The sequence below is a fragment of the Hyperolius riggenbachi genome, chromosome 10 (genome assembly GCF_040937935.1).
Source record: "Hyperolius riggenbachi isolate aHypRig1 chromosome 10, aHypRig1.pri, whole genome shotgun sequence".
NCBI classification, from domain to species: Eukaryota; Metazoa; Chordata; class Amphibia; order Anura; family Hyperoliidae; genus Hyperolius; species Hyperolius riggenbachi.
The window spans coordinates 292564635-292582740 of NC_090655.1; the positions used below are offsets into that span (position 1 = coordinate 292564635).

The following is an 18106-nucleotide window of genomic DNA, read 5'->3' on the forward strand; positions in this document are numbered from 1 at the left end:
TATATAAGGCAGCAGCCATTTCATGTATCCCTCCTTATATAAGGCAGCAGCCATTTCATGTATCCCTCCTTATATAAGGCAGCAGCCATTTCACACATCCCTCCTTATATAAGGCAGCAGCCATTTCATGTATCCCTCCTTATATAAGGCAGCGGCCATTTCCTGTATCCCTCCTTATATAAGGCAGCAGCCATTTCATGTATCCCTCCTTATATAAGGCAGCGGCCATTTCCTGTATCCCTCCTTATATAAGGCAGCAGCCATTTCACACATCCCTCCTTATATAAGGCAGCAGCCATTTCATGTATCCCTCCTTATATAAGGCAGCAGCCATTTCATGTATCCCTCCTTATATAAGGCAGCGGCCATTTCATGTATCCCTCCTTATATAAGGCAGCAGCCATTTCATGTATCCCTCCTTATATAAGGCAGCAGCCATTTCATGTATCCCTCCTTATATAAGGCAGCAGCCATTTCATGTATCCCTCCTTATATAAGGCAGCAGCCATTTCATGTATCCCTCCTTATATAAGGCAGCAGCCATTTCATGTATCCCTCCTTATATAAGGCAGCAGCCATTTCACACATCCCTCCTTATATAAGGCAGCAGCCATTTCACACATCCCTCCTTATATAAGGCAGCAGCCATTTCATGTATCCCTCCTTATATAAGGCAGCGGCCATTTCATGTATCCCTCCTTATATAAGGCAGCAGCCATTTCATGTATCCCTCCTTATATAAGGCAGCAGCCATTTCATGTATCCCTCCTTATATAAGGCAGCAGCCATTTCACACATCCCTCCTTATATAAGGCAGCAGCCATTTCATGTATCCCTCCTTATATAAGGCAGCAGCCATTTCATGTATCCCTCCTTATATAAGGCAGCAGCCATTTCATGTATCCCTCCTTATATAAGGCAGCAGCCATTTCATGTATCCCTCCTTATATAAGGCAGCAGCCATTTCATGTATCCCTCCTTATATAAGGCAGCGGCCATTTCATGTATCCCTCCTTATATAAGGCAGCAGCCATTTCATGTATCCCTCCTTATATAAGGCAGCGGCCATTTCATGTATCCCTCCTTATATAAGGCAGCGGCCATTTCATGTATCCCTCCTTATATAAGGCAGCAGCCATTTCATGTATCCCTCCTTATATAAGGCAGCAGCCATTTCACACATCCCTCCTTATATAAGGCAGCAGCCATTTCATGTATCCCTCCTTATATAAGGCAGCAGCCATTTCATGTATCCCTCCTTATATAAGGCAGCAGCCATTTCACACATCCCTCCTTATATAAGGCAGCGGCCATTTCACACATCCCTCCTTATATAAGGCAGCAGCCATTTCATGTATCCCTCCTTATATAAGGCAGCAGCCATTTCACACATCCCTCCTTATATAAGGCAGCAGCCATTTCATGTATCCCTTCTTATATAAGGCAGCAGCCATTTCATGTATCCCTCCTTATATAAGGCGGCGGCCATTTCATGTATCCCTCCTTATATAAGGCAGCAGCCATTTCATGTATCTCTCCTTATATAAGGCAGCAGCCATTTCACACATCCCTCCTTATATAAGGCAGCAGCCATTTCATGTATCCCTCCTTATATAAGGCAGCAGCCATTTCACACATCCCTCCTTATATAAGGCAGCAGCCATTTCATGTATCCCTCCTTATATAAGGCAGCGGCCATTTCATGTATCCCTCCTTATATAAGGCAGCAGCCATTTCACACATCCCTCCTTATATAAGGCAGCAGCCATTTCATGTATCCCTCCTTATATAAGGCAGCAGTCATTTCATGTATCCCTCCTTATATAAGGCAGCGGCCATTTCCTGTATCCCTCCTTATATAAGGCAGCAGCCATTTCATGTATCCCTCCTTATATAAGGCAGCAGCCATTTCACACATCCCTCCTTATATAAGGCAGCAGCCATTTCATGTATCCCTCCTTATATAAGGCAGCAGCCATTTCATGTATCCCTCCTTATATAAGGCAGCAGCCATTTCCTGTATCCCTCCTTATATAAGGCAGCAGCCATTTCATGTATCCCTCCTTATATAAGGCAGCAGCCATTTCATGTATCCCTCCTTATATAAGGCAGCAGCCATTTCACACATCCCTCCTTATATAAGGCAGCAGCCATTTCATGTATCCCTCCTTATATAAGGCAGCAGCCATTTCATGTATCCCTCCTTATATAAGGCAGCAGCCATTTCATGTATCCCTCCTTATATAAGGCAGCAGCCATTTCATGTATCCCTCCTTATATAAGGCAGCGGCCATTTCATGTATCCCTCCTTATATAAGGCAGCAGCCATTTCCTGTATCCCTCCTTATATAAGGCAGCGGCCATTTCATGTATCCCTCCTTATATAAGGCAGCAGCCATTTCATGTATCCCTCCTTATATAAGGCAGCAGCCATTTCCTGTATCTCTCCTTATATAAGGCAGCAGCCATTTCATGTATCCCTCCTTATATAAGGCAGCAGCCATTTCATGTATCCCTCCTTATATAAGGCAGCGGCCATTTCCTGTATCCCTCCTTATATAAGGCAGCAGCCATTTCATGTATCCCTCCTTATATAAGGCAGCAGCCATTTCCTGTATCCCTCCTTATATAAGGCAGCAGCCATTTCATGTATCCCTCCTTATATAAGGCAGCAGCCATTTCCTGTATCCCTCCTTATATAAGGCAGCGGCCATTTCCTGTATCCCTCCTTACATAAGGCAGCAGCCATTTCATGTATCCCTCCTTATATAAGGCAGCGGCCATTTCATGTATCCCTCCTTATATAAGGCAGCGGCCATTTCATGTATCCCTCCTTATATAAGGCAGCGGCCATTTCATGTATCCCTCCTTATATAAGGCAGCGGCCATTTCATGTATCCCTCCTTATATAAGGCAGCGGCCATTTCCTGTATCCCTCCTTATATAAGGCAGCAGCCATTTCATGTATCCCTCCTTATATAAGGCAGCGGCCATTTCATGTATCCCTCCTTATATAAGGCAGCGGCCATTTCATGTATCCCTCCTTATATAAGGCAGCAGCCATTTCCTGTATCCCTCCTTATATAAGGCAGCAGCCATTTCCTGTATCCCTCCTTATATAAGGCAGCGGTCATTTCATGTATCCCTCCTTATATAAGGCAGCGGCCATTTCATGTATCCCTCCTTATATAAGGCAGCGGCCATTTCATGTATCCCTCCTTATATAAGGCGGCGGCCATTTCATGTATCCCTCCTTATATAAGGCAGCAGCCATTTCCTGTATCCCTCCTTATATAAGGCAGCAGCCATTTCATGTATCCCTCCTTATATAAGGCAGCGGTCATTTCATGTATCCCTCCTTATATAAGGCAGCGGCCATTTCATGTATCCCTCCTTATATAAGGCAGCGGCCATTTCATGTATCCCTCCTTATATAAGGCAGCGGCCATTTCATGTATCCCTCCTTATATAAGGCAGCGGTCATTTCATGTATCCCTCCTTATACAAGGCAGCAGCCATTTCATGTATCCCTCCTTATATAAGGCGGCGGCCATTTCATGTATCCCTCCTTATATAAGGCAGCGGCCATTTCATGTATCCCTCCTTATATAAGGCAGCAGCCATTTCATGTATCCCTCCTTATATAAGGCAGCAGCCATTTCCTGTATCCCTCCTTATATAAGGCAGCAGCCATTTCATGTATCCCTCCTTATATAAGGCAGCAGCCATTTCATGTATCCCTCCTTATATAAGGCAGCAGCCATTTCATGTGTCCCTCCTTATATAAGGCAGCAGCCATTTCATGTATCCCTCCTTATATAAGGCAGCAGCCATTTCCTGTATCCCTCCTTATATAAGGCAGCAGCCATTTCATGTGTCCCTCCTTATATAAGGCAGCGGCCATTTCATGTATCCCTCCTTATATAAGGCAGCGGCCATTTCATGTATCCCTCCTTATATAAGGCAGCAGCCATTTCATGTATCCCTCCTTATATAAGGCAGCAGCCATTTCATGTATCCCTCCTTATATAAGGCAGCAGCCATTTCCTGTATCCCTCCTTATATAAGGCAGCAGCCATTTCCTGTATCCCTCCTTATATAAGGCAGCAGCCATTTCCTGTATCCCTCCTTATATAAGGCAGCAGCCATTTCATGTATCCCTCCTTATATAAGGCAGCGGTCATTTCATGTATCCCTCCTTATATAAGGCAGCGGCCATTTCATGTATCCCTCCTTATATAAGGCAGCAGCCATTTCCTGTATCCCTCCTTATATAAGGCAGCGGCCATTTCATGTATCCCTCCTTATATAAGGCAGCGGCCATTTCATGTATCCCTCCTTATATAAGGCAGCAGCCATTTCATGTATCCCTCCTTATATAAGGCAGCGGCCATTTCATGCATCCCTCCTTATATAAAGCAGCAGCCATTTCCTGTATCCCTTCTTATATAAGGCAGCAGCCATTTCATGTATCCCTCCTTAGATAAGGCAGCAGCCATTTCATGTATCCCTCCTTATATAAGGCAGCAGCCATTTCATGTATCCCTCCTTATATAAGGCAGCAGCCATTTCATGTATCCCTCCTTATATAAGGCAGCAGCCATTTCATGCATCCCTCCTTATATAAGGCAGCAGCCATTTCATGTATCCCTCCTTATATAAGGCAGCAGCCATTTCATGCATCCCTCCTTATATAAGGCAGCAGCCATTTCATGTATCCCTCCTTATATAAGGCAGCAGCCATTTCATGTATCCCTCCTTATATAAGGCAGCAGCCATTTCATGTATCCCTCCTTATATAAGGCAGCAGCCATTTCATGTATCCCTCCTTATATAAGGCAGCAGCCATTTCATGTATCCCTCCTTATATAAGGCAGCGGCCATTTCCTGCATCTCTCCTTATATAAGGCAGCAGCCATTTCCTGCATCTCTCCTTATATAAGGCAGCAGCCATTTCACACATCCCTCCTTATATAAGGCAGCGGCCATTTCATGTATCTCTCCTTATATAAGGCAGCGGCCATTTCATGTATCCCTCCTTATATAAGGCAGCAGCCATTTCCTGTATCCCTCCTTATATAAGGCAGCAGCCATTTCCTGTATCCCTCCTTATATAAGGCAGCAGCCATTTCACACATCCCTCCTTATATAAGGCAGCAGTCATTTCATGTATCCCTCCTTATATAAGGCAGCGGCCATTTCATGTATCCCTCCTTATATAAGGCAGCGGCCATTTCCTGCATCTCTCCTTATATAAGGCAGCAGCCATTTCATGTATCCCTCCTTATATAAGGCAGCAGCCATTTCATGTATCCCTCCTTATATAAGGCAGCGGCCATTTCATGTATCCCTCCTTATATAAGGCAGCGGCCATTTCCTGCATCTCTCCTTATATAAGGCAGCAGCCATTTCATGTATCCCTCCTTATATAAGGCAGCAGCCATTTCATGTATCTCTCCTTATATAAGGCAGCAGCCATTTCATGTATCCCTCCTTATATAAGGCAGCGGCCATTTCATGTATCCCTCCTTATATAAGGCAGCGGCCATTTCATGTATCCCTCCTTATATAAGGCAGCAGCCATTTCATGTATCCCTCCTTATATAAGGCAGCGGCCATTTCATGTATCCCTCCTTATATAAGGCAGCAGCCATTTCCTGTATCCCTCCTTATATAAGGCAGCGGCCATTTCATGTATCTCTCCTTATATAAGGCAGCAGCCATTTCCTGTATCCCTCCTTATATAAGGCAGCAGCCATTTCATGTATCCCTCCTTATATAAGGCAGCAGCCATTTCCTGTATCCCTCCTTATATAAGGCAGCAGCCATTTCCTGTATCCCTCCTTATATAAGGCAGCAGCCATTTCCTGTATCCCTCCTTATATAAGGCAGCGGCCATTTCCTGTATCCCTCCTTATATAAGGCAGCGGCCATTTCATGTATCCCTCCTTATATAAGGCAGCGGCCATTTCATGTATCCCTCCTTATATAAGGCAGCGGCCATTTCATGTATCCCTCCTTATATAAGGCGGCGGCCATTTCATGTATCCCTCCTTATATAAGGCGGCGGCCATTTCATGTATCCCTCCTTATATAAGGCGGCGGCCATTTCATGTATCCCTCCTTATATAAGGCAGCAGCCATTTCATGTATCCCTCCTTATATAAGGCAGCAGCCATTTCATGTATCCCTCCTTATATAAGGCAGCAGCCATTTCATGTATCCCTCCTTATATAAGGCAGCGGCCATTTCATGTATCCCCCCTTATATAAGGCAGCTGCAATTTCATGTATCCCTCCTTATATAAGGCAGCAGCCATTTCATGTATCCCTCCTTATATAAGGCAGCAGCCATTTCATGTATCCCTCCTTATATAAGGCAGCAGCCATTTCATGTATCCCTCCTTATATAAGGCAGCAGCCATTTCATGTATCCCTCCTTATATAAGGCAGCAGCCATTTCATGTATCCCTCCTTATATAAGGCAGCAGCCATTTCATGTATCCCTCCTTATATAAGGCAGCGGCCATTTCATGTATCCCCCCTTATATAAGGCAGCTGCAATTTCATGTATCCCTCCTTATATAAGGCAGCAGCCATTTCATGTATCCCTCCTTATACAAGGCAGCAGCCATTTCCTGTATCCCTCCTTATATAAGGCAGCAGCCATTTCCTGTATCCCTCCTTATATAAGGCAGCGGCCATTTCATGTATCCCTCCTTATATAAGGCAGCAGCCATTTCATGTATCTCTCCTTATATAAGGCAGCAGCCATTTCATGTATCCCTCCTTATATAAGGCAGCAGCCATTTCATGTATCCCTCCTTATATAAGGCAGCAGTCATTTCATGTATCCCTCCTTATATAAGGCAGCAGCCATTTCATGTATCCCTCCTTATGTAAGGCAGCGGCCATTTCATGTATCCCTCCTTATATAAGGCAGCGGCCATTTCATGTATCCCTCCTTATATAAGGCAGCGGCCATTTCATGCATCTCTCCTTATATAAGGCAGCGGCCATTTCATGTATCCCTCCTTATATAAGGCAGCAGCCATTTCCTGTATCCCTCCTTATATAAGGCAGCGGCCATTTCATGTATCCCTCCTTATATAAGGCAGCCATTTCATGTATCCCTCCTTATATAAGGCAGCAGCCATTTCATGTATCCCTCCTTATATAAGGCAGCAGCCATTTCATGTATCCCTCCTTATATAAGGCAGCGGCCATTTCATGTATCCCTCCTTATATAAGGCAGCAGCCATTTCCTGTATCCCTCCTTATATAAGGCAGCAGCCATTTCATGTATCCCTCCTTATATAAGGCAGCAGCCATTTCATGTATCCCTCCTTATATAAGGCAGCAGCCATTTCATGTATCCCTCCTTATATAAGGCAGCAGCCATTTCATGTATCCCTCCTTATATAAGCAGCCATTTCATGTACCCCTCCTTATATAAGGCAGCAGCCATTTCATGTATCCCTCCTTATATAAGGCAGCAGCCATTTCATGTATCCCTCCTTATATAAGGCAGCGGCCATTTCATGTATCCCTCCTTATATAAGCGGCCATTTCATGTATCCCTCCTTATATAAGCAGCCATTTCATGTACCCCTCCTTATATAAGGCAGCGGCCATTTCATGTATCCCTCCTTATATAAGGCAGCAGCCATTTCCTGTATCCCTCCTTATATAAGGCAGCAGCCATTTCCTGTATCCCTCCTTATATAAGGCAGCGGCCATTTCATGTATCCCTCCTTATATAAGGCAGCAGCCATTTCATGTATCCCTCCTTATATAAGGCAGCAGCCATTTCATGTATCCCTCCTTATATAAGGCAGCAGCCATTTCACACATCCCTCCTTATATAAGGCAGCAGCCATTTCATGTATCCCTCCTTATATAAGGCAGCAGCCATTTCATGTATCCCTCCTTATATAAGGCAGCAGCCATTTCATGTATCCCTCCTTATATAAGGCAGCGGCCATTTCATGTATCCCTCCTTATATAAGGCAGCGGCCATTTCCTGTATCCCTCCTTATATAAGGCAGCAGCCATTTCATGTATCCCTCCTTATATAAGGCAGCGGCCATTTCATGTATCCCTCCTTATATAAGGCAGCAGCCATTTCATGTATCCCTCCTTATATAAGGCAGCGGCCATTTCATGTATCCCTCCTTATATAAGGCAGCAGCCATTTCATGTATCCCTCCTTATATAAGGCAGCAGCCATTTCATGTATCCCTCCTTATATAAGGCAGCAGCCATTTCATGTATCCCTCCTTATATAAGGCAGCGGCCATTTCATGTATCCCTCCTTATATAAGGCAGCGGCCATTTCATGTATCCCTCCTTATATAAGGCAGCGGCCATTTCATGTATCCCTCCTTATATAAGGCAGCAGCCATTTCATGTATCCCTCCTTATATAAGCGGCCATTTCATGTATCCCTCCTTATATAAGGCAGCTGCCATTTCATGTATCCCTCCTTATATAAGGCAGCCATTTCATGTATCCCTCCTTATATAAGGCAGCAGCCATTTCATGTATCCCTCCTTATATAAGGCAGCGGCCATTTCATGTATCCCTCCTTATATAAGGCAGCAGCCATTTCATGTATCTCTCCTTATATAAGGCAGCAGCCATTTCATGTATCCCTCCTTATATAAGGCAGCAGCCATTTCATGTATCCATCCTTATATAAGGCAGCAGCCATTTCATGTATCCCTCCTTATATAAGGCAGCAGCCATTTCATGTATCCCTCCTTATATAAGGCAGCAGCCATTTCATGTACCCCTCCTTATATAAGGCAGCGGCCATTTCCTGTATCCCTCCTTATATAAGGCAGCAGCCATTTCATGTATCCCTCATTATATAAGGCAGCAGCCATTTCCTGTATCCCTCCTTATATAAGGCAGCGGCCATTTCATGTATCCCTCCTTATATAAGCGGCCATTTCATGTATCCCTCCTTATATAAGCAGCCATTTCATGTACCCCTCCTTATATAAGGCAGCGGCCATTTCATGTATCCCTCCTTATATAAGGCAGCGGCCATTTCATGTATCCCTCCTTATATAAGGCAGCAGCCATTTCATGTTACCCTCCTTATATAAGGCAGCAGCCATTTCATGTTACCCTCCTTATATAAGGCAGCAGCCATTTCATGTATCTCTCCTTATATAAGGCAGCAGCCATTTCATGTATCCCTCCCTATATAAGGCAGCAGCCATTTCATGTATCCCTCCTTATATAAGGCAGCAGCCATTTCATGTATCCCTCCTTATATAAGGCAGCAGCCATTTCATGTATCCCTCCTTATATAAGGCAGCAGCCATTTCATGTATCCCTCCTTATATAAGGCAGCAGCCATTTCATGTATCCCTCCTTATATAAGGCAGCAGCCATTTCATGTATCCCTCCTTATATAAGGCAGCAGCCATTTCATGTATCCCTCCTTATATAAGGCAGCAGCCATTTCATGTATCCCTCCTTATATAAGGCAGCGGCCATTTCATGTATCCCTCCTTATATAAGGCAGCAGCCATTTCATGTATCCCTCCTTATATAAGGCAGCAGCCATTTCATGTATCCCTCCTTATATAAGGCAGCAGCCATTTCATGTATCCCTCCTTATATAAGGCAGCGGCCATTTCATGTATCCCTCCTTATATAAGGCAGCAGCCATTTCCTGTATCCCTCCTTATATAAGGCAGCAGCCATTTCATGTATCCCTCCTTATATAAGGCAGCAGCCATTTCATGTATCCCTCCTTATATAAGGCAGCAGTCATTTCATGTATCCCTCCTTATATAAGGCAGCGGCCATTTCATGTATCCCTCCTTATATAAGGCAGCAGCCATTTCCTGTATCCCTCCTTATATAAGGCAGCGGCCATTTCCTGTATCCCTCCTTATATAAGGCAGCGGCCATTTCCTGTATCCCTCCTTATATAAGGCAGCGGCCATTTCATGTATCCCTCCTTATATAAAGCTGCAGCCATTTCTTGTATCCCTCCTTATATAAGGCAGCAGCCATTTCATGTATCCCTCCTTATATAAGGCAGCAGCCATTTCATGTATCCCTCCTTATATAAGGCAGCAGCCATTTCATGTATCTCTCCTTATATAAGGCAGCAGCCATTTCCTGTATCCCTCCTTATATAAGGCAGCAGCCATTTCATGTACCCCTCCTTATATAAGGCAGCAGCCATTTCATGTATCTCTCCTTATATAAGGCAGCAGCCATTTCATGTATCTCTCCTTATATAAGGCAGCAGCCATTTCATGTATCCCTCCTTATATAAGGCAGCGGCCATTTCATGTATCCCTCCTTATATAAGGCAGCAGCCATTTCACACATCCCTCCTTATATAAGGCAGCAGCCATTTCATGTATCCCTCCTTATATAAGGCAGCAGCCATTTCATGTATCCATCCTTATATAAGGCAGCAGCCATTTCATGTATCCCTCCTTATATAAGCAGCCATTTCATGTACCCCTCCTTATATAAGGCAGCAGCCATTTCCTGTATCCCTCCTTATATAAGGCAGCAGCCATTTCCTGTATCCCTCCTTATATAAGGCAGCAGCCATTTCATGTATCCCTCCTTATATAAGGCAGCGGCCATTTCATGTATCCCTCCTTATATAAGGCAGCAGCCATTTCCTGTATCCCTCCTTATATAAGGCAGCAGCCATTTCATGTATCCCTCCTTATATAAGGCAGCAGCCATTTCATGTATCCCTCCTTATATAAGGCAGCAGTCATTTCATGTATCCCTCCTTATATAAGGCAGCGGCCATTTCATGTATCCCTCCTTATATAAGGCAGCAGCCATTTCCTGTATCCCTCCTTATATAAGGCAGCGGCCATTTCCTGTATCCCTCCTTATATAAGGCAGCGGCCATTTCCTGTATCCCTCCTTATATAAGGCAGCGGCCATTTCATGTATCCCTCCTTATATAAAGCTGCAGCCATTTCATGTATCCCTCCTTATATAAGGCAGCGGCCATTTCACACATCCCTCCTTATATAAGGCAGCGGCCATTTCATGTATCCCTCCTTATATAAGGCAGCAGCCATTTCACACATCCCTCCTTATATAAGGCAGCAGCCATTTCATGTATCCCTCCTTATATAAGGCAGCAGCCATTTCCTGTATCCCTCCTTATATAAGGCAGCGGCCATTTCATGTATCCCTCCTTATATAAGGCAGCAGCCATTTCCTGTATCCCTCCTTATATAAGGCAGCAGCCATTTCATGTATCCCTCCTTATATAAGGCAGCGGCCATTTCCTGTATCCCTCCTTATATAAGGCAGCGGCCATTTCCTGTATCCCTCCTTATATAAGGCAGCAGCCATTTCATGTATCCCTCCTTATATAAGGCAGCGGCCATTTCATGTATCCCTCCTTATATAAGGCAGCGGCCATTTCATGTATCCCTCCTTATATAAGGCAGCAGCCATTTCCTGTATCCCTCCTTATATAAGGCAGCAGCCATTTCCTGTATCCCTCCTTATATAAGGCAGCAGCCATTTCCTGTATCCATCCTTATATAAGGCAGCAGCCATTTCATGTATCCCTCCTTATATAAGGCAGCAGCCATTTCCTGTATCCCTCCTTATATAAGGCAGCGGCCATTTCATGTATCCCTCCTTATATAAGGCAGCAGCCATTTCATGTATCCCTCCTTATATAAGGCAGCGGCCATTTCATGTACCCCTCCTTATATAAGGCAGCGGCCATTTCCTGTATCCCTCCTTATATAAGGCAGCGGCCATTTCATGTATCCCTCCTTATATAAGGCAGCAGCCATTTCATGTATCCCTCCTTATATGAGGCAGCAGCCATTTCATGTACCCCTCCTTATATAAGGCAGCGGCCATTTCCTGTATCCCTCCTTATATAAGGCAGCAGCCATTTCATGTATCCATCCTTATATAAGGCAGCAGCCATTTCATGTATCCCTCCTTATATAAGGCAGCGGCCATTTCATGTACCCCTCCTTATATAAGGCAGCGGCCATTTCCTGTATCCCTCCTTATATAAGGCAGCAGCCATTTCATGTATCCCTCCTTATATAAGGCAGCAGCCATTTCATGTACCCCTCCTTATATAAGGCAGCGGCCATTTCATGCATCCCTCCTTATATAAGGCAGCAGCCATTTCATGTATCCCTCCTTATATAAGGCAGCAGCCATTTCATGTATCCCTCCTTATATAAGGCAGCAGCCATTTCCTGTATCCCTCCTTATATAAGGCAGCAGCCATTTCATGTTTTGGTGTGCACCAGGCCTTTGTGCAAAGTATGAGGGTTGTTTAGCACAGTTCGTTTTCAGCACAGTCTAGTGTTTTGTGGGAGAGTAGACACTTGGGACACAAGTAGTGTCCATCTATGTAATATTTTGTAGGATCTGCACATGCTGTGTGTATGCGTGCACTAACGCTGTTGGGCGTGCACCCACGCATGCACACAGCACTTATTTTGATTTTTGACTTCATTTTGTATGCACAGAAGCACTTTATTTGGTAAGGATTGTTATTGCACAATAATGCACAATATATGGCATCCTGCCCTATGAATTGTATACTATTTTAGTGTGATTTAATCAAATGTATTCCAGAGGTGGATAGTGTCAATAACCTTTGACACGTACCTGGAGATTGATTTTAATTGTTTTTATACATTTTGTCTGTTTGCTAATAAAGATTATGGATTTGAACCATTGAGATTCAGTTTGTCCTGGAGATATTATTTATGGCTCAGATAGGTTTTCCCTTTTTCTTTTGGAGTTTTCGATGGTCTCTCTCAGACAACTTCAATTTTCCGCCTGTAACAAATGCTGGAGAGGCAGCCGCGGTGAACAGCGCTACTACCGCAGCTGTCTCCAGCTCTCTGTTTAGCAGCATATCCGGGCCTCAGGCGTCTAGCACGCCGAGGACGGAACTGTCAGTTGCACATAGGGTTGCCTTGTCGCGCGTGCGCATAGACAGGACCTTTATGCAGGAAGGAGGCGCGTCAGCTGACTGGCTGACGTCAGAGGAGACGTTCGCTGCTCCTCATTGGTCAATTGCTAGGGGCATGCCTGGAGGGTCTCCTCTGCTTCATAAGCCTAGCTGTGTCACTCGCAACTTGTCTGCTGTTGCGAATACTTGGCGTTAACCCTCAGACCCTTAGATAGTTCCGGTGTGCTTTGATCCGGGAGGAAACCGGGGATTTCACACAAGATAGGAATTGTTTGATAGCTATACGATTACTCATTACTGTGTTATTATCTGTGCATGACTCTGGCTCGTTCTGACCACTCTCTTGCTCAGTGATTCTGTACCGCTGCCCATCTGATCTTGCTGCAGACTCTGCCTGTTATATCTTCCTGACTTTGCCTTCCGATTTTGTACTGCATCTGTCTGTCTGTTGCCAAATCCGATCTATCTGACTACTCCACTCTCACCAGAGGGCCCTTGACTCTGGTGAGAGGCACTGTACTGCTAGTACCCAACAGCTCCTCTGGTGAGGTACAGATCTTATCGGTATTACTGTTGCACTAAACACTATCTGTATTTGTTGTCACATCAGCTTCTGATATACCAGTATTATAGGTGATTCTGCAGATCAGCATTTAACCACTTTGTCCTCCTTGACGTATAAAAACGTCAAGGAGGACAGGCGCGCTCCCGCGGCCGATCGCGCGCGTGCACGCGCACTCCCGGCCGCGGAGTCGGTAGCCACGGAATCAATGTGTCGGGCTATGGAGCCCGATCATTGATTCCTCTCCCCCGCTGAAAAAGCGACAGCTTCTCTCGGAAGCTTTGCTCTTTCTGAAGCTGTGTCCCTCTAAGCGTACATTGTACGCTTAGAGTGACGTCATGTAAAAAAAAATCGAGATTGCCATCTTGTGGCCAAAAAGTAAAACTACAAGTAAATACCCAAAAAGATTACACTACACCAATATTTCCCCAAATAAAACACTTTTATATCCCACCCACCCAAAAATGCCCACATAAAATGTTTAATTAAAAAACACAAAAACATTACTATAAAAAAAAAACACATAAATATTTACCTAAGGGTCTAAACTTTTTAAATATCTATGTAAAGATGATATATTTCTCTCTATTTTTTTTTTTATAAGCTTGTAAATAGTGATGTATGCAAAACGGAAAAAATGCTCTTTTATTTCCAAATAAAATATTGTCGCGATACATTGTGATAGGGACATAATTTAAATGGTGAAATAACCGTGACAAATGGGCAATAACAATACGTGGGTTTTAATTATGGAGGCATGTTTTATTTTAAAACTATAATGGCCGAAAACTGACAAATAATGAATTTTTTTTATTTTTTTTCTTATTCTTCCTGTTAAAATGCATTTACAGTAAAGTGGCTCTTAGCAAAATGTACCCCCCAAAGAAAGCCTAATTGGTGGCGGAAAAAACAAGATATAGATCAATTCATTGTGATAAGTAGTGATAAAGTTATAGGCTAATGAATGGGAGGTGAACATTGCTCGGATGCATAAGCTGAAAACGACTGAGATGTTAAGTGGATAATCAGGTATATATCTGCATTATAGGTGATACTGCAGATCACCTAATAATCAGAATTCTGTTTCTTGCTGACACAAATCGTTACACCGCCACAACTGTGCTTTGCTGAGGACGTTTTTCCTTCTCTTGCAAAGGCAGTCATTACTTTTGAGACAGTACCTCTTGAAATGCCAAGCATTCGAGCAGTTTCTGTTACAGTAGCGCCTGCCATATGAGCACCAACAATTTGGCCTCTTTGAAAGTCTGAGAGATCTGCCATTTTTATAAATTAAACAATTATTTTAATTAAACATACCATATAACAAAAATAATAAACAAAAAAAAAATTAACGGTACTTATCCGTTAGCCGGGCGCATCCTCTAGGTGGCGACAAAACTCCACCAGAGTTACATCTTTCCCTACTATCCATGTCGGCCTGGAGGGGGAATAGTAATTAGCGCCACCTGCCGGATGCGCCCGGCTAACGGATAAGTACCAAATTAACATGTCAAGTTTTGATTGCTTAGTCCTCGGTCGTTTTCACTTTATGCATCCGAGCAATGTTCACCTCCCATTCATTAGCCTATAACTTTATCACTACTTATCACAATGAACTGATCTACATCTTGTTTTTTCCGCCACCAATTAGGCTTTCTTTGGGTGGTACATTTTGCTAAGAGCTACCTAATGCTGAATACACATGGTGCGTTCACGCACGCGATTTCCCGCTCGATTCCCGTCGATTCGTTTATTTCCAACATGTCCGATTTGGATTTCGATGGATCGTTAGGTCGATTCGTATGCAAAGTATGCCAAATCGACCTAACGATCCATCGAAATCAAAATCGGACATGTTGGCAATAAACGAATCAACGGGAATCGAGCGGGAAATCGAGTGCACGAACGCACCGTGTGTATCCAGCATTATTGTAAATACATTTTAACAGTAAGAATAAGAAAAAAACTGAAAAAATTCATTATTTCTCAGTTTTCGGCCATTATAGTTTTAAAATAATACACGCCTCCATAATTAAAACCCATGTATGGTATTTGCCCATTTGTCCCGGTTATTTCACCGTTTAAATTATGTCCCTATCACAATGTATGGCGACAATATTTTATTTGGAAATAAAAGAGCATTTTTTCCGTTTTGCACCCATCACTATTTACATGCTTATTAGAAAAAAAAAAATGAAATATTTCATCTTTACATAGATATTTAAAAAGTTTAGACCCTTAGGTAAATATTTGCGGTTTTTTTATTATTGTAATTTTTTTTATTATTAAACATTTTATGTGGGGATTTTTTGGGAGAGTGGGATGTAAATAGTATTTGATTTAAGTAAATATAGGTGTATTTTATTTATTTTTTACATTTAGATGTAGTTTTACTTTTTGGCCACAACATGGCAACCTTGAGTTTGTTTACATGACGTCACTCTAAGCGTAACATGTACACTTAGAGGGACATAGGAGTCAGAAAAAGCAAAGCTTCCGAGAGAAGCTGTCGCTTTTTCTGCGGGGTAGAGGAATCAGTGATCGGGCACCATGGCCCGATTCATTGATTCCTGGGCTAACGAATCTGCAGCCGGGAGCGCGCGTGCACGCGCATGATCGGCTGCGGGAGCGCACATGTCCTCCTTGAAGTAGGACTACGTCAAGGAGGACAAAGTGGTTAAAACATGTTCAAAGATTATGATGCCAAAATGTAAGGTGTTTCCATTATTTTGTCCAACCCCTGTACATATACATCGATCACAGGCTAATTAACACCAAAAATACATAATAAATTCTGATGACTCACCTGTTCTGCCCTCTATAACATTGTCCTCCGTCTTATATGTCCTCATCATGTCACGTTCCTCCATAGACTGCTGATCACTCCTCACATACGTCTCTTCTTCTTCTTCCTCTTTACATGTCCTCATCATGTCACGTTCCTCCATAGACTGCTGATCACTCCTCACATATGTATCTTCTTCTTCCTCTTTACATGTCCTCATCATGTCACCCTCCTCCATAGACTGCTGATCATTCCTCACATACATCTCTTCTTCTTCCTCTTTACTTGTCCTCATCATGTCACCCTCCACCATAGACTGCTGATCACTCCTCACATACATCTCTTCTTCTTCCTGTTTATATGTCCTCATCATCTCACCCGCCTCCATAGACTGCTGATCACTCCTCACATATGTCTCTTCTTCTTCCTCTTTAATTGTCCTCATCATGTCACCCTCCTCCAAAGACTGCTGATCACTCCTCACATACGTCTCTTCTTCTTCCTCTTTACATGTCCTCATCATGTCTCCCTCCTCCATAGACTGCTGATCACTCCTCATATACGTCTCTTCTTCTTCCTCTTTAATTGTCCTCATCATGTCACGTTCCTCCATAGACTGCTGATCACTCCTCACATACGTCTCCTCTTCTTCCTCTTTACATGTCCTCATCATGTCTCCCTCCTCCATAGACTGCTGATCACTCCTCACATATGTCTCTTCTTCTTCCTCTTTACATGTCCTCATCATGTCTCCCTCCTCCATAGACTGCTGATCACTCCTCACATATGTCTCTTCTTCTTCCTCTTTACATGTCCTCATCATGTCACTCTCCTCCATAGACTGCTGATCACTCCTCACATACGTCTCTTCTTCTTCCTCTTTACATGTCCTCATCATGTCACCCTCCTCCATAGACTGCTGATCACTCCTCACATATGTCTCTTCTTCTTCCTCTTTACATGTCCTCATCATGTCACCCTCCTCCATAGACTGCTGATCACTCCTCACATATGTCTCTTCTTCTTCCTCTTTACATGTCCTCATCATGTCACCCTCCTCCATAGACTGCTGATCACTCCTCACATATGTCTCTTCTTCTTCCTCTTTAATTGTCCTCATCATGTCACCCTCCTCCAAAGACTGCTGATCACTCCTCACATACGTCTCTTCTTCTTCCTCTTTACATGTCCTCATCATGTCTCCCTCCTCCATAGACTGCTGATCACTCCTCATATACGTCTCTTCTTCTTCCTCTTTAATTGTCCTCATCATGTCACCCTCCACCATAGACAGCTGATCACTCCTCACATACGTCTCCTCTTCTTCCTCTTTAATTGTCCTCATCATGTCACCCTCCTCCATAGACTGCTGATCACTCCTCACATACGTCTCTTCTTCTTCCTCTTTAATTGTCCTCATCATGTCACCCTCCTCCAAAGACTGCTGATTACTCCTCACATAGGTCTCTTCTTCTTCCTCTTTACATGTCCTCATCATGTCTCCCTCCTCCATAGACTGCTGATCACTCCTCATATACGTCTCTTCTTCTTCCTCTTTAATTGTCCTCATCATGTCACCCTCTACCATAGACAGCTGATCACTCCTCACATACGTCTCCTCTTCTTCCTCTTTAATTGTCCTCATCATGTCACTCTCCTCCATAGACAGCTGATCACTCCTCACATATGTCTCTTCTTCTTTCTCTTTACTTGTCCTCATCATGTCACCCTCCTCCATAGACTGCCGATCACTCCTCACATATGTCTCTTCTTCTTCCTCTTTACTTGTCCTC

General features: G+C 43.6%; 1 protein-coding gene across 1 annotated transcript in view; it reads right to left on the reverse strand.

The window, feature by feature from the left end:
• Positions 1-16934, reverse strand: part of LOC137537304 (uncharacterized) — a 114400-nt gene extending 97466 nt beyond the window's left edge. The window contains exon 1 of the mRNA XM_068259380.1: positions 16335-16934. Within this exon, the coding sequence (XP_068115481.1) occupies positions 16335-16926 (592 nt within the window). The 5' untranslated portion in view covers positions 16927-16934. The remainder of the gene's footprint in view (positions 1-16334) is intronic.
• Between the last annotated feature and the right edge of the window lie 1172 nt (positions 16935-18106).